General features: G+C 43.8%; 1 protein-coding gene across 3 annotated transcripts in view; it reads left to right on the top strand.

Annotated features, from left to right (window-relative positions):
* The window catches only part of LOC123991120 (cadherin-20-like), a 186,886-nt gene that overhangs the window by 139,633 nt on the left and 25,476 nt on the right, over positions 1–21,777 (top strand). Inside the window, exons 1-5 of one of the 3 annotated variants that reach the window (XM_046292342.1) lie at positions 4,584–5,098; positions 13,863–14,242; positions 17,704–17,998; positions 18,769–18,888; positions 19,409–19,576. In XM_046292342.1, the coding sequence (XP_046148298.1) occupies positions 14,006–14,242; positions 17,704–17,998; positions 18,769–18,888; positions 19,409–19,576 (820 nt within the window). In that variant the 5' untranslated portion in view covers positions 4,584–5,098; positions 13,863–14,005. Of the gene's footprint in view, positions 1–4,583; positions 5,099–13,859; positions 14,243–17,703; positions 17,999–18,768; positions 18,889–19,408; positions 19,577–21,777 lie in introns of those variants that run through there. The other 2 variants (XM_046292343.1, XM_046292345.1) reach the window with 2 other exon arrangements.

Raw genomic sequence — 21,777 nt, 5'->3', positions numbered from 1 at the left:
TCTTTTATTTTTTTCTGATGTCTTTCTCTCTTGCAGTTCTACTGTTTCATGACCAATTTGTTAATGTAACTACCAGGTGATGGGGACAAGTTGTTGTTGCTTCCTCCCTTTTGGCCAATCGATAACTCGTTAGAAGGGGTGGATTTTATCCTGGAAGCTTTACAACACACCATGTCTCTATTACATTATGCATATCACACCAAATCAAATCAAATCAAATGTTATTTGTCAAATACACATGGTTAGCAGATGTTAATGCGAGTGTAGCGAAATGCTTGTGCTCACGTCACCACGCTCCTCCGCTCTCTCCACTGGCTTCCAGTTGAAGCTCGCATCCGCTACAAGACCATGGTGCTTGCCTACGGAGCTGTGAGGGGAACGGCACCTCAGTACCTCCAGGCTCTGATCAGGCCCTACACCCAAACAAGGGCACTGCGTTCATCCACCTCTGGCCTGCTCGCCTCCCTACCACTGAGGAAGTACAGCTCCCGCTCAGCCCAGTCAAAACTGTTCGCTGCCCTGGCCCCCCAATGGTGGAACAAACTCCCTCACGACGCCAGGACAGCGGAGTCAATCACCACCTTCCGGAGACACCTGAAACTCCACCTCTTTAAGGAATACCTAGGATAGGATAAGTAAGCCTTCTCACCCCCCCCCCCTTTAAGATTTAGATGCACTATTGTAAAGTGACTGTTCCACTGGATGTCATAAGGTGAATGCACCAATTTGTAAGTCGCTCTGGATAAGAGCGTCTGCTAAATGACTTAAATGTAAATGTCAATTCTAGTTCCGACAATGCAGTAATAACCAACAAGTAATCCAGCTAACAATTCCAAAACTACTACCTTATAGACACAAGTGTAAGGGGATAAGAATATGTACATAAAGATCTACGAGTGAGTGATGGTACAGAGCGGCATAGGCAAGATACAGTAGATGGAATTGAGTGCAGTATATACATATGAGATGAGTATGTAAACAAAGTGGCATAGTTAAAGTGGCTAGTGATATATGTATTACATAAAGATGCAGTAGATGATATAGAGTACAGTATATACATATACATATGAGATTAATAATGTAGGGTATGTAAACATTATATTAGGTAACATTGTTTAAAGTGGCTAGTGATATATTTTACATAATTTCCCATCAATTCCCATTATTAAAGTGGCTGGAGTTGAGTCAGTGTGTTGGCAGCAGCCACTCAATGTTAGTGGTGGCTGTTTAACAGTCTGATGGCCTTGAGATAGAAGCTGTTTTTCAGTCTCTCGGTCCCAGCTTTGATGCACCTGTACTGACCTCGCCTTCTGGATGATAGCGGGGTGAACAGGCAGTGGCTCGGGTGGTTGCTGTCCTTGATGATCTTTATGGTCTTCCTGTGACATCGGGTGGTGTAGGTGTCCTGGAGGGCAGGTAGTTTTCCCCCGGTGATGCGTTGTTCAGACCTCACTACCCTCTGGAGAGCCTTACGGTTGTGGGCGGAGCAGTTGCCGTACCAGGCGGTGTACAGCCCGACAGGATGCTCTTGATTGTGCATCTGTAGAAGTTTGTGAGTGCTTTTGGTGACAAGCCAAATTTCTTCAGCCTCCTGAGGTTGAAGAGGTGCTGCCGCACCTTCTTCACGATGCTGTCTGTGTGGGTGGACCAATTCAGTTTGTCTGTGATGTGTACGCCGAGGAAATTAAAACTTACTACCCTCACCACTACTGTTCCATCAATGTGGATAGGGGGGTGTTCCCTCTGCTGTTACCAATCATCTCCTTAGTTTTGTTGACGTTGAGTGTGAGGTTATTTTCCTGACACCACACTCCCGAGGGCCCTCACCTCCTCCCTGTAGGCCGTCTCGTCGTTGTTGGTAATCAAGCCTACCACTGTTGTGTCGTCCGCAAACTTGATGATTGAGTTGGAGGCGTGCGTGGCCACGCAGTCGTGGGTGAACAGGGAGTACAGGAGAGGGCTCAGAACGCACCCTTGTGGGGCCCCAGTGTTGAGGATCAGCGGGGTGGAAATGTTGTTGCCTACCCTCACCACCTGGGGGCGGCCCTTCAGGAAGTCCAGTACCCAGTTGCACAGGGCGGGGTCGAGACACAGGTTCTCGAGCTTGATGATGAGCTTGGAGGGCACTATGGTGTTAAATGCCGAGCTGTAGTCGATGAACAGCATTCTCACATAGGTATTCCTCTTGTCCAAATGGGTTAGGGCAGTGTGCAGTGTGGTTGAGATTGCATCGTCTGTGGACCTATTTGGGCGGTAAGCAAATTGGAGTGGGTCTAGGGTGTCATGTAGGGTGAAGGTGATATGGTCCTTGACTAGTCTCTACCTTAGCTTTCTTGGGAACAGGAACAATGGTGGCCCTCTTGAAGCATGTGGGAACAACAGACTGGGATAGGGATTGATTGAATATGTCCGTAAACACACCAGCCAGCTGGTCTGCGCATGCTCTGAGGGCGCAGCTGGGGATGCTGTCTGTGCCTGCAGCCTTGCGAGGGTTGACACGTTTAAATGTTTTCCTCACATCGGCTGCAGTGAAGGAGAGTCTGCATGTTTTAGTTTCGGTCCGTGTCAGTGGCACTGTATTGTCCTCAAAGCGGGCAAAAAAGTTATTTAGTCTCCCTGGGAGCAAGACATCCTGGTCCGTGACTGGGCTGGTTTTCTTTTTGTAATCCGTGATTGACTGTAGACCCTGCCACATACCTCTTGTGTCTGAGCCGTTGAATTGAGATTCTACTTTGTCTCTATACTGATGCTTAGCTTGTTTGATTGCCTTGCGGAGGGAATAGTTACACTGTTTGTATTCGGTCATGTTTCCGGTCACCTTGCCCTGATTAAAAGCAGTGGTTCGGGCTTTCACCAGACCTATGTCCAGATTAGCAGAACAACCAGAACACAACTGAATCCAATTTCTATGCTGTATCTATGACTATTGTGGTGGACCCCCTCTGGGGGCTTTCTTCCTCCACCCCTAGAAGACTGAAAATATAAAAAAAGAGTCCTTCTCTTCGATAAGACCATACGTTCAATTTGTTCTGTCAATTACAATCTCCCGGGCTGCCAGTGTGATGGAAAGCGCTGCTCAATGAGGTGGAATGTCACCCTGTCAAACCCCGCCCCTCTCCCCCGATTTGCACCCCGCCCTGACAAAGCGGGAACGAGAGGGACCGAGAAGGGCCGAGACCCCCTGTCTTTTCTGGGGGCTCAGTCAAGCTTTGTCTGACAGATTGGCTGAAGCACTAACCAGTCAGGTCTTCAGAGAAGAAAAGAGGTCGGGGACACAGGGAAAAGAAGAATGGGCTGGCAAATGAGAAAGAGACATATTGAAAGGGACAAGAGAGGAGAAGGAGGGAAGGAGAAAAAAAACATATTGAACTTGATGGAGAGAGTAACCTTTTGTCCATATGTGCTGTGGGGGACGACAACAGCCGTCATCTGTGTTTTCTGTACCATACAACAGACTGAATTACTCTGTCAGGAAGATGAGAGGCTGGAAAGGCTTGGAGAGGAAAAAAGAGCTTTCTGTTCTCAGAGAAAAGATGTCACGAGAGAAGGAAAGAAATATGACTTGCAGTGCACAAGGGGAATATGGGTTATGTTTGGAGTACTGTAGTTATATCACTTTTACAATATCAAAATAGCTTGGAACAGTTGATAAAAAAGAGCCACTGGTCACATAATGATAGTCTACTAATGAAATATTAATGATAAAGCATTTTATTTGGTATAGCACATTTCACAAACCCAGAGTGCTTGCAAAATGTAATGAAACAAAACCGACACCATGTCACACTGCCTTCCTCTAATATATTTTAATTTACTATCTAAGCATGGTTGAATAATTCCTGCAATGTTCTCTCTCCTAGTTTATTTAGTGGAAAGAAGTAAGGAAGAAAAATCATGCACAAAGATTTTATCCCAAATGGCATCCTATTCCCTATATAGTGCATTACTTTTGATATACTTTGTAGGGAATAGGATGCAATTTGGGACCTTGTCAAAAACACTCAACTTTACCATATTAATTTCATGATTGCCTTAAATGAAACATTGGTTTTTCCTCCTGCTCCTCCCTCTTTACGGATGATAATTTTTCTATTCTAAACAGGGATCAGATTTTCCGTGACCATGTTTAATGCCGGCTATGTGCTTTGTGTGTATTGGCATGCATCTAATTTTCTACAGTCTTTAGGCAAATTTGGTAAATAAATTGCTTTGTCTCTCGTTGGGCATTGCAGTGATAAATAATGTAGTTTTAAGTTTGAACTTTAATGTTATAAATCCCTGTACAGATCCATCCGTCCGTGTACGACATGCTCCCATTAAAATGCATAAGGGTGGAAGAGAATAAAAAAAATGTCTTCTTCCCCTTCCTTTCCTCTCTCTCCCTCGTTCTCTGTTTTCCACTTCACCGCTCAAGGAAATAAGGGAATGAGTGCACACCCTTCTCTCGCGCACTCCCCCCGCCACACACACAACGCACTTCATTCACTTGCAAATACAGAAAGATGAAATTAGTGGCATTTGTGGCACAAGACCCCGCCCCTCACCCTGCTCCTCTCTTTCTCTCTCTCTCGCTCTCTCTCTCTCTCCTCCCTTTCTATGCTCTTTGCAGAATTCCTGTCCCCTGCTTCAGGTTGCAGATTGCTGGATTACGATGGATCAAGAGGGCTGACCCCTGATTGTGCACAGCAGAAAATGGTCCTTTAGTCTGATTGGCTCCTGGGGGGATGACAATGTGGATGAGAGTGTGGAGATGGAATGAGAGAGAGAGTGGAAAGTAAAAGGGAGAGAGGAAGAAGAGTGCGTAGAGAGTGAGAGAGAGAGAGAGAGAGAGAGAGAGAGAGAGAGAGAGAGAGAGAGAGAGAGAGGGGGAGAGAGAGAAGTAGAAACTTTTCAAAGAATGACAGCCAGTATAGTTGAGAGGGAGCATGGACCCAAGGTGACTCTATAGGGAACTGATGCACTGCAGGCAGTTACTTCCACAACTTTTACAAGGGGAATTTAGTGAGCTTTGAGAGAAAAGAAGAAGAGACAGATAAGAGAAGAAGAGCAAAAACTGTCTGAAAAGGACAGAGAAAAAATAAATAAGGAAAAATAGAAGGTAAGGTGTGGAATTTTAATTGATTCTGACTCCACGCTAGAATGCTTTTCTACATGATCATCAATGAGAGATTTCAATTAAACGCTTGACTGGGTGTTAGAGTTTTTCGTTTGACTGAATATTTTGAATATTCAGAAACGGACAGAGAAACCTGTGAAGAATGTGACTGGCAGAGATGATGCCAGTGTGGGAAAACTAGCTAAATGAAGCTGTAACCTGTTTTTCAGTATAGAGAATCGGTCTGTAAGAATGCTTGTCTTGTACCGCAGGATATTTGGCTGTCAAGAGATGACCAGAGTATTACGAGTGAGTTTTGGTCTGTGAGAATGCTTCGGGCAAAGTACAAACTTGTATAACTTCAATATGAATCGGAGTTCAAACTGTATAGGCTCATTCTGTACACGTCTAGCCTTGTCGGCAGTTCAAACACACTGTATTATTAGGTCTGCTTTTTGGGACTTTAGTTTAGCATTCAAACCTCACTCCTCACTCACAGTGAAGTCTTACATTTTTCGAACATGAAAAGGAGGTCTTTTTTTTATCACTCTTCTCCAAAACCATTAAGCTGTCTCCTGTCTTGTAAATTGAAGCTGGGTAACACGCCAGTGGATTGACAGCTGTGCTCAGACACAGCTAGAGGAACAAAGGATATTGTGATTATTATCTGTGTCAAAAGTGCGGACGATTAATGCTCATTCATGGAACTGAGTGACGCACATCATGCTGATGTGTTGCTGTGTTTTCTCTATAATAACTAACAACTGCTTCACAGGGATCCTGGATGATCCCATGCGATGTCCTAAATGACACCCTTTTCCATATGGTCAGAAGTAGTGCACTATGCAGGGAACTGGATGCCTTTGAGACACAACCCAGCTAGGACTCAACCCAGTTAATTTGTGGTGAAATGACTCTGATTGCAAACTTTCTCGATGACACTCATGCTCCATGACATCATTTCTATGCACCAGTGATCGGAATGAATGCCAGTTTGTATGATTTAATTTCTCCATAAATGACAAGGTTTCCACCCCACTCGGAATCAATGGACGTGCAGAGAGAGAGAGAGAGAGAGAGAGAGAGAGAGAGAGAGAGAGAGAGAGAGAGAGAGAGAGAGAGAGAGAGAGAGAGAGAGAAAGAGAGAGAGAAAGAGATGGAAAGAGAGAGTGCAATAAGAAATTAAATCATTTTTATATTGTTGTAGAAAAGCATAGGACAAGGCAGAAAGGAGTGAAACATTCAACATTATTTTTTTGCCCCTCTTATGACACTGAGGGTGCTAGTCCACTGATGCAGCAGACAGACAAAGCCACACAACTGGGTTCAGAGTACAGAAATCCTATAATTGAAGAGGCTCACATGTGGCCCCCAGAACACATAGAGACAGGAAGGAGAGGGATTATGTTTATTCATTTGGTTGACGATATGTTTTCATGAACCAACCATGTTTATGCCTTGTGTTTTTTTCAGTCTAACATGGGTGGGAATCTGGTCTCCCATACCAGGATTTTACCTTTTAATCCTGCTGCCCTAAAGAACCCACATACATTCATCCTTCTCTGGGGACAAAGATATGAAGTGCCCCGATAGTGTCTACTCCCTCAACTTTCTCCACCATGCTAAATCAATTGTGGTTAACAAATTAGCCATGACGTATCTTCCTGTGGTTCCCCACAAGGGGTTTTACGATGTTGGGAGCCCAAAATTGGCCTTCTTTCACGGTGACTCCCTCTTTAACTGGTCCATTTATGGACCAAGGGTCCTCCTAGAGAGGGGTGAACGGAGGATACGGACATGCCCACTGTGAAATCAAGCCTTATTAATGAATTGGAGGACATGGATCTACATGGTATATAGGACCAGACTGTCGCGCCACACACAAAGTTGGGAGAAAGTATAAACGTTATCTCTTCAATAGGTATTTTGCTACATACAGGTTGTTACATGAAATTAATGCCCTTTGCCTACCTTTGATATAAAAGCCTGTTATATTAAATGAAGTGCACTTTAATATACACTGAGTATACACCCCCCTTCTTGGCACAAACTGGGGTTTTGCATGTCAGCAATCACATTTTTTTATATAACTATCAAAATACAGAAATATTTTGCATTTTGATGCTGCATTTTGCATTTCGTGTTTTTTGAATGTTATATATCTTCAAAATGTGATTGCTGATATGTGAAACATTTTGGGACTATAACAATGGACGAAAGAAACAAATACCAGAAGATAATTTTTGGGTGGAATTGTCCTTTAAATAAAATACAAATAAAAACATTTACAAAATCTTAAACCAGGTAGAAAGCGTGTAAAAATTATCATGAAATTATTTGTAAATTATGTCATGTCAGATTTCATTTATTCACAGTATTTTCAATATAGAGCTATTAGCAGCAGAAATTTGGTTGATTTTGTGGTCTCAAACCAGTAAGGTTATTAACATTCTTCATCAAGAATATGGGCAAAATGTTATTATTGATTAATGAAAGAGGTGGGAATGTTTGCACCTTGTCATATAATTGCTACATTTACTATGAAAAAGCATTCAAAATAGTTTACCAGATTGTATTTTGCTATTTCTTTTTCTCAATGCAAATATTGGGTCCCGACTGAGACAACCTGGTTCAATTTGGATCCCTAGGCAAATCCATTTAAGAACCACTGCTATAGACCACGTGGAAAATGATAAGAATCTGATTTCTAATATGAATAAAGACCTGCTGTGCCAAAATTCTGCATTTTGCTGTGTCCCTCTGTGCACCCTCTGTGACTTCTAGGAAGATTTTAACCCTCCATTGTAAGTTTTCACCACCATTGTAAGGCCCTAAATATTGTGTTGCTTTGACAAAGTAATGTCTGCAGATGATTTATTTCATGTGATTAGTGATTGATTTACATGTGTCACTCATTTTAAGGTCAACCCTGTTATGTGAACTGAACTATTGTTTTAATAAGGTGGAACTATTCATTTTTAAATATATATTTAAAAAAATTGAAACATCTTATAGTCAAACCCTAGTATAAAAGGCAGTGAGCTTTTTAGACATTTTCTGGTGTTTTGTAGTGGAAAACTGAGCTGGTCGAGGATAACACATCAATTTCATAATTTTATGTGAAGCTAGCATTCAATTGCCCCCCCTGTTGCACTCAACAAGCTTCCATTCCCCCTGTCACAAGGGGATACGTGGCTGATTTAACCCTTTTTACGGTCAACACTTGGAACTTAATAGGCACTTACTCTAGTCATTTTTTTATTTTACCTCTTAAGATTCAAAAACATGTTGAACATGTGCTCTTTATGACAACGTAAAAATTAGATTAAATTTTAAAAAACTTAACCAAGTTACACTACTCAAAAGGCAAGCAATTGGTAGAATGACCCCATCTCTTCAATTCCACTGTAACGATGACGCTGTGAGTCGAGAAGCAGGTGCAGGTAAAATGTTTAATGAAAACAACAAACATGAAACAAGACAGCGTAACAGAAGCGAGGTAACATGAACACATTCATACAAAATGAAGTCAACAGAGATGGTCGCCTCGCTTCGAGTTCTGAGGAAACTTTGCAGTGTTTTGTTTTTTTTATGTATTATTTCTTACATTGTTACCCCAGGAAAACCTAAGTCTTATTACATACAGCCGGGAAGAACTATTGGATATAAGAGCAACATCAACTTACCAACATTACGACCAGGAATACAACTTTCCCGAAGCGGATCCTCTGTTCGGACCACAACCCAGGACGATGGATCTAAACCCAGTAGCCGACCCAAAACAACAGCGCCGCAGAGGGGGCAGATGGAGCGGCCTCCTGGTCAGGCTCCATAGACGTGCACATCGTATACTACTCGCCAATGTCCAGTACCTTGACAACAAGGTAGACAAAATTCGAGCAAGAGTTTCCTTCCAGAGAGACATCAGAGATTGCAACATTCTCTGTTTCACGGAAACATGGCTCTCTTGGCATATGTTGTCAGAATTTGTTCAGCCACCAAGCATCGCGCCGAAAGAAATAAACACCTCTCTGGGAAGAGGAAGGGCAGGGGTGTAGTATGCTTTATGATTAACGACTCATGGTGTAATCATAACAACATACAGGGTCTCAAGTCCTTCTGCTCACCAAACCTAGAATTCCTTACAATCAAATGCCGGCCATTTTACCTACCAAGAGAATTCTCGGCAGTTATAGTCACAACTGTGTACATTCCCTCTCAAGCAAACACCAAGACGGCCCTCAAGAAACTTCATTGGACTCTATGTAAACTGGAAAATACACATCCGGAGGCTGCATTTATTGTAGCTGGGGATTTTAACAAAGCAGATTTGAGAACAAGGCTACCTAAATTATATCAACATATTGATTGCACAATGCACTCGACCACTGCTACTCTAAGGTCAGCGATGCATACAAAGCCCTCCCCCACCCTCCCTTCAGCAAATCCGACCATCTTGCTCGTACCGTCTTATAGGCAAAAACTCAAACAGGATGTACCAGTGACGAGTACTATTCAACGCTGGTCTGACCAATCGTAAGCCATGTTTCAAGACTGTTTTGATCACGTGGACTGGAATATGTTCCGGTCAGCCTCAGAGAGCAACATCGGCCAATACGCTGAAGACCAACAAGAACATCAAGGACAACAACCACCTGAACCACTGCCTGTTCACACCGCTAGAATTCCAGAAGGTGAGGTCAGTACACGTGCATCAAAGCTGGGACTGAGAGACTGAAAAACAGCTTCTATCTCAAGGCCATCAGATTTCTAAACATGAATCACTAACTCAGAGAGGCTGCTGCCTACATTGAGACCCAATCACTGGACTCTTCAATAAATGAATCACTAGTCACTTTAAACAATGCCAGTTTAAATAATGCCACTTTAATAATGTTTACAAAATCTTACATTACTCATATCACATGTATATTCATTATTTTATACTATCTATTGCACCTTGCCTATGCAACTCAGCCATCGCTCATCCATGTACTTATATGTACATATTCTCATTCACCCCTTTAGATGTGTGTATCAGGTAGTTGTTGGGGAATTTGTTAGATTACTTGTCAGATATTATTGCACGGTCGGAACTAGAAGCACAAGCATTTCACTACACTCACATTAACATCTGCTAACCATGTGTATGTGACCAATAACATGTGATGTGATTTGATGCAGTGCCAACTGAGGAATGAACAAAAGGAAGGGACTTAGAAAGGGGAGGTAATGAGATCCAGGTGTGAATCCTAACAATGAGTCCCAGGTGCGCGTAATGATGAGTTCCAGAACCGGTGATTAGTATTCCGGAGATGTCTTGTGCCTGAGGGTAGGAGCAGACATGACAGTACACCCCCCACCCCTCTGACGCGCGGCTCCTCGTAATGTTGAGTGCCAGGACTGGTGGTTAGTATTCCGGCGACGACGCACGCTGCCGTAGGGGAGGAGCAGAATTAGACGTGACATCAACACTGTCGCGCCACACATGAAGTTACACTGTATCTGTGTGACAGTTATGTTGTTGACCACACTGTTGTTACCACACACAAAGTTTGGAGAAAGTCTGAATTTATCTCTTCAAAATGTGCATTGTTGATGTGTTGAAAAGTTGTTGATGGTTCAAAAGCAGAGTGTATAAGTCTGTTTTGGACAAGTACACCCCTGCTCTTGAGAGGGAAGTGCTCTATCGATAGGAAGTAGGCCACAATCATACGAGATTGACTTGTAAAATTGCATAAATCCTTTTCATACGATCTGCAGCAGAGCACTTAAGTCAGGCTGCATTCACAGAGTCTGAGTGACTAAAGTCAGAGGGTTTTTGATTGTTAGTTGGAATTCCAACTGGGGAAACTAGGGTAATTTTCTGTAGTTGGCCTAAGGGAAGGAAAAAATAAAATTGGTGGTCAGCGACAAACATCTTTTAAAGGTATTTTGTCACCAAATAGTAGTTCACGGTCATGCTGACAAGCTAAATCTGCATCCCAAATGGCACACTATTCCTTACAAAGTGAAATACTTTTGATCAGGGTAGTGCACTATATAGGGAATAAGGTGTAATGCTGACAGACTGACTGAGATTTTGATGACTCAACAATACGGTCCTTCAATTGCCAACAGCAGCAACTACTGCTGTTGATTGTTACAACCCCTGCTTGATTTACACACTTATAAACTTACACGCACACAGACCGTACAACATGATTCTACATCTCTCAGTTCTCCTTGAAAGTTAAAGTGGCTTTTACCATTTCCGTAGAATATGTAATTGTGGTGGGAAAATACCCTCTCTCTTCTTATGTTTGGTAAAGCTTTCACATCTGATGCCTCCTCAACCCTCCCCCTCCATCCCTCCCTCCCTCCCTCCCTCCCTTCATTCCTCTGCTCAGGATAGGGGGAAACTTGTATGACAGGTCGTAAAGGCAGGAGCAGCAAGAACAGCTGCTTTTTCTTTTTTCTTTAATAAGTGAAAAGCCATCAGATTAGTCTGAGGGAGATGTGTGGAGTGTTGAGCCAGCACAATTATGTAGCATGTCACCTCATTAGACACAACAAAATAGAGGCCGAATGTAACGGGTGCAAGTCCTGACCTTTGACGGAGAAGGGGGCTGGGGAGGTGAAGGGGTGTGTGGAGATTTTTGCGAGGTGCTAATTTGACTTCATAATGAACAACAGGGCCACTTGAATGGAAATAATGGAGACAGAATACAGACAGAATAGAGCAGAGACCAAGAGGGGCCCATGGAGGTCATGGCTCACCCAGCCTATCAGGGGCCCTCGTGGGGCTTTGAGTCCCAGGTTGGCTGTGTCCCAAATGGCACCCCATTCCAAATCAATTACATTACTTTTGACCAGGGCCCATAGTGAATTGGGGGACATTTGGGACAGATCCCCTGAGTTGAAGGGCCAGGGGGGCTAGGAGCCAGATATCCCCTCCTGTCAGGGCCTTTATAGCAAAAGCACCCCGCCCAGCACCCTTCCCTATAGCCACCAGTCTTTTTGTGACTCTTCAATAATGATTAACTGTGTTTGGAGATTCCAAGAGTGTCCACTATGGCACAATGAGCTCTCTCTCTTACACAATATAATAGAGCTCAACACAGTCTCTCTTTCTCTATTCTCTCTTTCTTGCCCCCTACTTTCCATTTCTCTCTCCACGCCCCCTGCTAGCATTCTTTTCTTCCCTTTTCTCTTTTCTCTTTCCCCCCTTTTCACCATAGATCTATCAGTTTTTCCCCCGTGCAGCTTGTTAATTAAAGAGCGGGAATAGATTGTGGTGGAGGCAAACAGATGTGACCAGCTCACTGATAAAAGGAAAGAAAATCAAGCGAGTGTCATAAAGGCACAGTTTGAGTAGAAAAAATACATTGATTAAATGTAAAACAATACTTGAAATCAATAGAATTTTTTATTTTAATCTACAGCACCATAAAGTAACAATTGACTTTGTTTTTTCGGGTTAATGTGGGCTGTCCGAGTGCAAAAAAAAAAAGTAAATTATAAAAATAAGTTATCAAGTCTATTCCAAATGGTGGATACAAAACATCTTGCAGAACTCTACACACCCTCAGTGGAAAGCACCGAAGCACCACTAGTTGTTTGTTGTCCTGTTAGGCAGCAGCGTGTAGCTTGTAGTTTCAGGAGGTTGGTGGCACCTTAACAGATGAGGAACAGTGCAAATCTCAACTCTTTTACAACAGCCAGGGGAAGAGAGGAAAGAAAGGAGGAGAGGGGAGAGGAAGCAGGGGAGATTGGGGGAGAGGGAGAGAGAGATGCCGGGAGAAACAGCACTCTCAGAAAAAAGGGTTCCAAATGAGTTATTCGGCTGTCCCCATTGGGTAACTGTTTTTCGTTTCAGATAGAAACTTTTTGGGTTCCATGTAGAACCTTCTGTGGAAAGGGTTATCTGATGGGGACAGCTGAATAACCATTTTAGGTTCTAGATGGCACCTTTTTTTCTAAAAGAGAGGGAAAGAAGGGAGAGGGTAGAGAGCGAGAGTGAGGAAAGCAAATACACACTGAGAGACTGTTAGCAAGAGAGAAATTAGAGAAGTTACCACTGTTCCTATAGAAGCTGAAAAGGGAAGGTGAGGCACCAACACAGAAAGAAAGGAAAAAGAAAGATGGGGGGGGGGTTGAGGAAAGGAGTTTTGAAAATGGTTTCTGTTTCCTAAGCACAACAGTAAATGGGAGAGTGTGAAAGGGAGAAAGAGCACAGGGACTTAGGGCTCAAGAAGGTATCATGCGTGGCTCCTCTCAGACTAACCCTCAGCCCCAAGAGGAGTAACCTCTCCCCCGTCTCTCTCCCATCATTTCCCCGTCTCTCCCCTCTCCTCCTCTACATGTATTTAGAACGCAGTGTGAGGCCCCACTCATTGAGTTTTAATGCAGCTATCTATTTCTAACACACACAAACACACATGGACGGACACTCACGCATGCATGTGCACACAAACACACACACAAAAAACAGACACACACAGAGGGTTCATTATCATTCAACAAAGGACAGAAGAGAGAAGCAGATTAATCTGTGTTTCTACACAGTAGACTGGGATCAGTGTCATCTCTACATCCTTCCATCCTTTAATCCAGCCATACTTTCCTCAATAGTTTCAGTGAAGGAAAGAAATAAATAAGGAAACAGAGAAGGAGCTTATAGGCCAAGGACGATAGTGTCAGTGTCCAATAATGACATCTACATTTGGAGGATTTGAAACTCATCTTTCTCTCTTTTCTTTTCTTTTTTTCACTTTCCACAAAGCAGGAAAATGAGAACGTAGCCATTTGAAGATACAAGAAAGACACAAGAAACAAAGGCCTGTCATCAGTGGATCATCGTATCACCAAAGAAAAGACAAAACCTCATTTTGAAAACAAATTTATTTGATTTGCTTTTGAGTATCCATCATGGGAGATCGACATCACCACCATCCTGGGGGTGGTAGGCCTGTCTACACCCTCCTACTCAGCATAGGTCTGGCCTTGCTGGCCCTGTTGTCTGAGGCCCAGGGCCGTATGGATAGAGCCAAGACAGAAGAGGAGAGTGGAGCAGGGCTGCTGAGGAGGGTGAAGCGAGGCTGGGTATGGAACCAGTTCTTTGTGCTGGAGGAGTACACTGGACTGGAGCCACTGTACATAGGAAAGGCAAGTCAACACACACACACACACACACACACACACACACACACACACACACACACACACACACACACACACACACACACACACACACACACACACACACACACACACACACACACACACACACACACACACACACACACACACACACACACACACAAAGAGAATATGTGTGAACTGCATGTCACTTTCGATTAAAGCATTTGCTAAATGTCCACCGTCATTATTATTGAACTGTTCGATGACAGCTCTCAACTTTTCAATCAATATCGTCGCTGTCGGCTGAACGCTACCTCTGACGACCACAGGGTCTATCATCATTGATCAAGTGTTCAAGCCACTTTAACACCTGAGTGGTCAAAGTATCCTTTTTTGCCAATGATCTTTGTGTCTGCATCCCAAATGTCATCCTATTACCTATAAAGTGCACTACTTTTGGCTAAGGCCCATAGGGCTGTGGTCAAAAGTAGAGCACTATGTATGGAATAGGGTGCCATTTTGGATACAACCTCTTCCCCACTGTGTATTGTATGGAGAGTTAGAGTGTGGATGAGTATCTGGGGCAGAGAAGACCATCTCCGTGTTAAAGGTGTATAGCTAGGGGTTAAGTGTAGATGGTGGAACTGTCCATTTTTTTTTTTTGACAGACTTTTTTGAACCACCACCTTGTAAAGTGAAGTAGTGAAATGTCACTGATTCAGTGAAGTCGGAATGATATTCAGTCTGTCCCAAATTGCACCCTATTCCTACATAGTGCACTACTTTTGACCAGGGCCAATAAGGGTAAAGCAGGGTGCTTATTGAGAATCTATACTAACCATGTGTGTGTGTGTGTGTGTGTGTGTGTGTGTGTGTGTGTGTGTGTGTGTGTGTGTGTGTGTGTGTGTGTGTGTGTGTGTGTGTGTGTGTGTGTGTGTGTGTGTGTGTGTGTGTGTGTGTGTGTGTGTGTGTGTGTGTGTGTGTGTGTGTGTGTGTGTGTGTGTCGTCTCTTGACCTAGGTTCAAATAGAAGATTGTGGGAGCTGTACTGTTAGATTTCAGTGCAGCCTTTGATATTAGTGACCATAACCTGTTGTTGAAAAAACATGTGTTGTGGTTTTTCAACATCTGCCATATCATGGATTCAGAGTTATCTATCAAATAGAATTCAAAGGGTTTTCTTTAAGGGAAGCTTCTCTATAGTCAAACATGTAAAGTGTGGTGTACCACAGGGCTGCTCTCTAGGCCCTCTACTCTTTTCTATTTTTACCAATGACCTGCCACTGGCATTGAACAAAGCATGTGTGTCCATGTATGCTGATGATTCAACCATATATACGCAACAGCCACCACAGCTAATGAAGTCACTAAAATCTTTAACAAAGAGTTGCATTCTGTTTGGAATTGGTGGCCAGTAATAAACTGGTCCTGAACATCTCTAAAACTAAGAACATTGTATTTGGTACAAATCATTCCTTAAAATCTAGACCTCAGCTGAATCTGGTAATGAATGGTGTGGCTGTTGAACAAACAAATGGACTAAATTACTTGGCATTAGCTTATGTTGTAAACTGTCATGGTCAAAACGTATAGATTAAATGATTGTAAAGATGGGGAGAGGTCTGGCCATAATAAAGAGATGCTCTGCTTTTTTGACACCACACTCCAAAAAGCAAGTTCTGTAGGCTTTAGTTTTGTCTAATCTTGATTATTGTCCAGTCGTGTGGTCCAGTGCTGCAAGAAAAGACCTAGTTAAGCTGCAGCTGACCCAGAACAGAGAGGCACATTCTGCTCTTCATTGTAATCAGAGTGCTGATATAAATACTATGCAAGCCATTCTCCCTTTGCTAAGAGTTGAGGAGAGACTGACTGCATCGCTTCTTCTTTTATAAGAAACATTAATGTGTTGAAAATACCAAATTGTTTGCATAGTCAACTTACACACAGCTCTGACACACACACTTATCCCACCAGACATGCCACCAGGGGTCTTTTCACAGTCCCTAAATCCAGAACAAATCCAGGAAAGCATACAGTTTTATATAGAGCCCTTATATAGAGCCCTAATTGCTCAAATAAACAGCAAACTTTGTTTAAAAAAAACTGATGAAGCAACACCTCACATCACAATTCCCTCCCTATTTGACCTAGATAGTTTGTGTGTATGCATTGATATGTAGGCTACGTGTGCGTTTAAAACATTTTTTTTTGTTCTGCCAAATGTGTTTTCATCACATGCCAAATGTGTTTTTTTTCCCATAAGGGTAGTGTAAAACATAATATTAAGTTTGTGATATTTCATCAGCCGGAGGTAAAAGGATTAACTTATTATCTTGAAAATAAAGTGCTATTATAATGTTAGCGGGCGGTAGCCGTTTGTGTGGTGTGCATGCTGAGCTGTGTATGTGGCTGTGTGTGTACAGATTGGGGTTGTGATTGCATCAATAGGCTCAACAGGCTGGTATTTGCACTAAGAGACCAACAATGGTCTTTGGCAATCTATTCCCTATGTAGTGCACTACTTTTGACCAAAGCCCTATGGGTCCATTTGGGATATGTCTGTAGCTCCCATAAGAACCACTAGCACCACTGATCAGGAGAGCTGGACATGATTACTGTTCTTCTTCTGATGACCAACCAACTGTGATTAAAACTGTACCTAATAATATTGTTCTATCTCAGATTGCACCCTATTCCCTATATAGTGCATTACTTTTGAACAGGGCCCATAGACACCCTATGCATTTGGAACGCAAATTGTGTAATCAGAAGACTATTGTGGGTCAAATAGCAGCCTGGTGAGCCTGTTGATGCTTGGTGCATTTGGGACGTGCACAGGGGAGAGCCCAGAGAAACAGCATTATAATGACCATGTATACAGTGGTCCTTGACCTCTAATGGACCAGACAAGACCTGGGTAGAATTCAGTATCCGGAATACTTTCAAGTACTGTACTTGAACTGTGCTTGATTGAGTTAGCATGTTACTATAACGCCACTAATCAAATAGTCCCAATAAATGTAAACGCCATGCTAAATCAAGCCCAAACACCTAAATTACTATAAAGTATATTCTAACACAGGGGTGGGCAATTCCAGTCCTTGGGGGCCTGATTGGTGTCACAGTTTTACCCCAGCCCCAGCTAACACACCTGACTCCAATAATCACCTAATCATGTTCTTCAGTTCAGAATGCAATTTGATTAATTAGCTGTGTTTGCTAGGGATGGAGAAAAAGTGTGCCTCCAATAACATACAATTACATATAGAACATGAGCATGGTGCATTCAATGCCAGAATTGTGGATTTGATTCTTGCTAGGGCCAACCATGTGTAAAATGTATGCACACATGACTGTACGTTGCTTTGGATAAAAGCGTCTGCTTAATGGCATATACAGTATTACTATTTTAGTATTAGTATTATATTATAGGATTTCTGGCTCCTAAGCTGTCGACTCCTAACCTCTGACCTGTGACCCTCACAGCTCCACTCAGACATGGATCTAGGGGACGGCTCCATCAAGTACATCCTGTCAGGCGATGGTGCGGGCACCACCTTCACCATTGACGACAGTACAGGTGACATCCATGCTATCAAGAGGCTGGACCGTGAGGTGCAGGCCCAGTACCTTCTGCGAGCCCAGGCCTGGAACAGACAAACAGACCGACCCCTGGAGCCTGAGTCTGAGTTTATCGTCAAAATCCAGGACATCAATGATAATGAACCAAAGTTCCTGGAAGGGCCCTACCAGGCCACCATACCTGAGATGTCAACCATCGGTGAGTCAAGGGAGATTGTGGTGGTCAGAGACAAAGCCCCTATTCTTCTCCGAAAGTGTGCACTTGCACTCTGTCTCGCATCGATTTTAAAATAGTAGAAAACTCCCTCAAGCCAATGATTACACCCATTTAAAAAAATCGATGACAGGAAGTGTGCAAGTGCACACTTTGGAAGAACTGTGGACAATTGGGACGTAGCCATAGTGTGCATCCAAAATGGTACCCGATTCCCTACATAGTGCACAACTTTTGACCAGGGCCATTTCAGACCAAACTGGAGAGTGTGTACCGTAGCTGGACATTGTGCTGCTGCTTCTGAACTTTCCATTCACCCATTCATTCAGTTAGCAAACTAGGTTTAAAATTCTCTCCATAAACGCTGTTGTGGTTAATCACAGCAGTATATTTATGTAGTGTATGGTGGTAAGGAGATGTTTCAGGATGTTTCAGTTTGTGAGCATAATAGGAAAGGTATTGATGGCTCTGCAATATCATCATTATGCCATCAAAATGATGTCTCTGCTTAGACACTGCACTTGTGGGATACAATATTTATAAATCCACCAGTGAGTGCAGGTACAGACACAGTTGCCTTTATAGCCTATACCATTCGCCAACATTGAAGTTTTATGTAGATGGACAGGCCATTTTTTTAAACAGGCCTTGTTGAAATAACCATACAAATGGATTGAGTCATTCCAATTGTGTGGAAATAACATTACTCACCATGTCACTCTCTTCTTCTCCTCCCTCCCTCCTTCCTTTCCTAGGCACTGAGGTGATTCAGATGACAGCCACAGATGCAGATGACCCTACGTATGGTAACAGTGCCAGGGTGGTCTACAGCATCCTACAGGGACAGCCATACTTCTCTGTAGAGCCTAAGACTGGTATGTGAGCACAGGGGAATTTAGAAAAAATAATAATTGAAACTACATTAACAATAGCAATTACAACATTTGTGTTTTAGTTATATTAGTAGATTGTCATGTTTTGGCAAAGAGCTGAGGCACTGACGTTTGGTCCTCCCAGAAGTACACACATACAAACATACAGGCTGAGCGTAAAACAACAGATTTTAAATGTATCAACTTGGTTAAGAATGCCCTCCTGTGGCTGCCAATGGTAACAACTAGCAAATCAATGAAGACACCTGTGCATCCCAAATGGCACCCTATTTCCTCCATAGTGCACTTAGGGCTCTGGTCCAAAAAAAGTACATTGGCAAAAGGAGACCATTTGAGTTACTGTCCAAGACACATCCCTAATCTGCCTGACGACTGCACTGCTGACCCTCCCACACTGTTTCTAATTGTGACCTCTCGTTCCTCTTGTCCCCCCCACTCTCTTTCCTCTTGTCCCCCCCCCCCCCCCCCTCCCCCCTCTCCCATGTTTCTCTCTGTCCCCCAGGTGTGGTGCGTGTGTCTCTGGCGGGCATGGACCGCGAGGTCAGGGAGAACTATTCTGTCATCATCCAGGCCAAGGACATGGGAGGCCAGCTAGGGGGTCTGGCCGGAACCACAGTGGTTAACATCACCCTCAGTGACGTCAATGATAACCCACCCATGTTTGATCAGAGTAAGATCCAGAGACTCCTCTCCTCATGTGCCGTATTTGTTTATTTTAATTCCCTTCAATTTATGCTCAAGACTGTTGACTTCCTTGTCTTCATTCTTGTTAACCCTCTACTCCTCCCCTCTTACATTTTAGTCATTTATCAGATGCTCTTATCCAGAGCGACTTACAGTAGTGAGTGCATACATTTTAATTGATTTTTCGTACTCTCCTCTTGCTCTTTCTTTCCTTCCCCCTCCTCTTGCTCTTTCTCTCATCTTCCTCTTATCGTCCTCTCCTTTCCTCTTCTCTTGCTCTTTCTCTCCAGCCCTCTCCTCCACTTCATCCAGTGTATCTCCTCGCTTGTCCATCTCCTTCAGATTCTGCTCTCTCTCTCCTCCCGCATCCTAATTTTCTTTGGCCACCAGTCAGTCACCAGCACATTAACCCTTCCCCTCTCTGTCATTACTTTTTATGTCATCATCATCATCCATCCATCCAGTCCCCCAGCCTCTCGCTGATCTCCTTCTCTCCACCCAACCCTCTCCTCTCGTTCTCCCTCTCCCTCAATTTATTAAGGGCTTTATTGGCATGGGAAACATGTTAACATTGACAAAGAAAGTGAAGTAGATAATAAACAAAAGTGAAATTAGCAATAAAAATGATCAGTAAACATTACACTCACGAAAGTTTCAAAAGAATAAAGACATTTCAAATGTCATTGTGTGCAAATAGTTCAAGTACAAAAGGGAAGATAAAGAAACATAGACATGGGTTGTATTTACAACGTTTGTCATGCAGGTGAAAGAGGACCCAAAAGCGACTTAACAGAAACAGAGTTTATTTAAGTCCAAACAGGGAATAACAGAAATCCTCTAGTCTGTAGAGGGGAATAACTGGAGAAGCGGCCACAGACTGCAGGTCGCTTCGGGTAGGCGCAGGCCGTAGTAGACAGAGACACCTGCTCACACGCAGCATCTGATGAAGGCAAAAAACACGACAGGACAGGGCGAAACACAATCACAGCATGGTGAATACAAAACAAGGAACCGACGGGACAGGAACGGAACACAAAGGAATAAATAGGGACTCTAATCAGGGGAAAGTATCGGGAACAGGTGTGGGAAGACTAAATGATGATTAGGGGAATAGGAACAGCTGGGAGCAGGAACGGAACGATAGAGAGAAGAGAGAGCGAGAGAGTGAGAGAGGGAGGGGGAGAGAGAGGGATAGAAGGAGGGAAAGAACCCAATAAGACCAGCAGAGGGAAACGAACAGAATGGGGAGCACAGGGACAAGACATGATAATAAATGACAAACATGACAGTACCCCCCCACTCACCGAGCGCCTCCTGGCGCACTCGAGGAGGAATCCTGGCGGCAACGGAGGAAATCATCGATGAGTGAACGGTCCAGCACGTCCCGAGACGGAACCCAACTCCTCTCCTCAGGACCGTAACCCTCCCAATCCACTAAGTATTGGTGACCCCGTCCCCGAGAACGCATGTCCATGATCTTATGTACCTTGTAAATAGGTGCGCTCTCGACAAGGACGGGAGGGGGGAGGGAAGACGAACGGGGGTGCGAAGAAAGGGCTTAACACAGGAGACATGGAAGACAGGATGGACGCGACGAAGATGTCGCGGAAGAAGCAGTCGCACAGCGACAGGATTGACGACCTGGGAGACACGGAACGGACCAATGAACCGCGGAGTCAACTTACGAGAAGCTGTCGTAAGAGGAAGGTTGCGAGTGGAAAGCCACACTCTCTGGCCGCAACAATACCTTGGACTCTTAATCCTGCGTTTATTGGCGGCTCTCACAGTCTTCCCCGCAGACAAAGGCAGACCGGTAATGAAGTCTAAGGCGATGTGAGACCATGGTCGAGAAGGAATGGGGAGCGGTCTGAGACGACCGGCAGGAGGAGAGTTACCCGACTTAGTCTGCGCGCAGTCCGAACAAGCAGCCACGAAACGGCGCGTGTCACGCTCCTGAGTCGGCCACCAAAAGCGCTGGCGAATAGACGCAAGAGTGCCTCGAACACCGGGATGACCAGCTAACTTGGCAGAGTGAGCCCACTGAAGAACAGCCAGACGAGTGGAAACAGGAACGAAAAGGAGGTTACTAGGACAAGCGCGCGGCGACGCAGTGTGCGTGAGTGCTTGCTTAACCTGTCTTTCAATTCCCCAGACTGTTAACCCGACAACACGCCCATAAGGAAGAAT

The sequence above is a fragment of the Oncorhynchus gorbuscha genome, linkage group LG12 (assembly GCF_021184085.1).
Source record: "Oncorhynchus gorbuscha isolate QuinsamMale2020 ecotype Even-year linkage group LG12, OgorEven_v1.0, whole genome shotgun sequence".
Classification (NCBI taxonomy): domain Eukaryota; kingdom Metazoa; phylum Chordata; class Actinopteri; order Salmoniformes; family Salmonidae; genus Oncorhynchus; species Oncorhynchus gorbuscha.
Note: the sequence above shows the minus strand (reverse complement) of the source record. Positions and strands in the feature narration are given on the sequence as shown.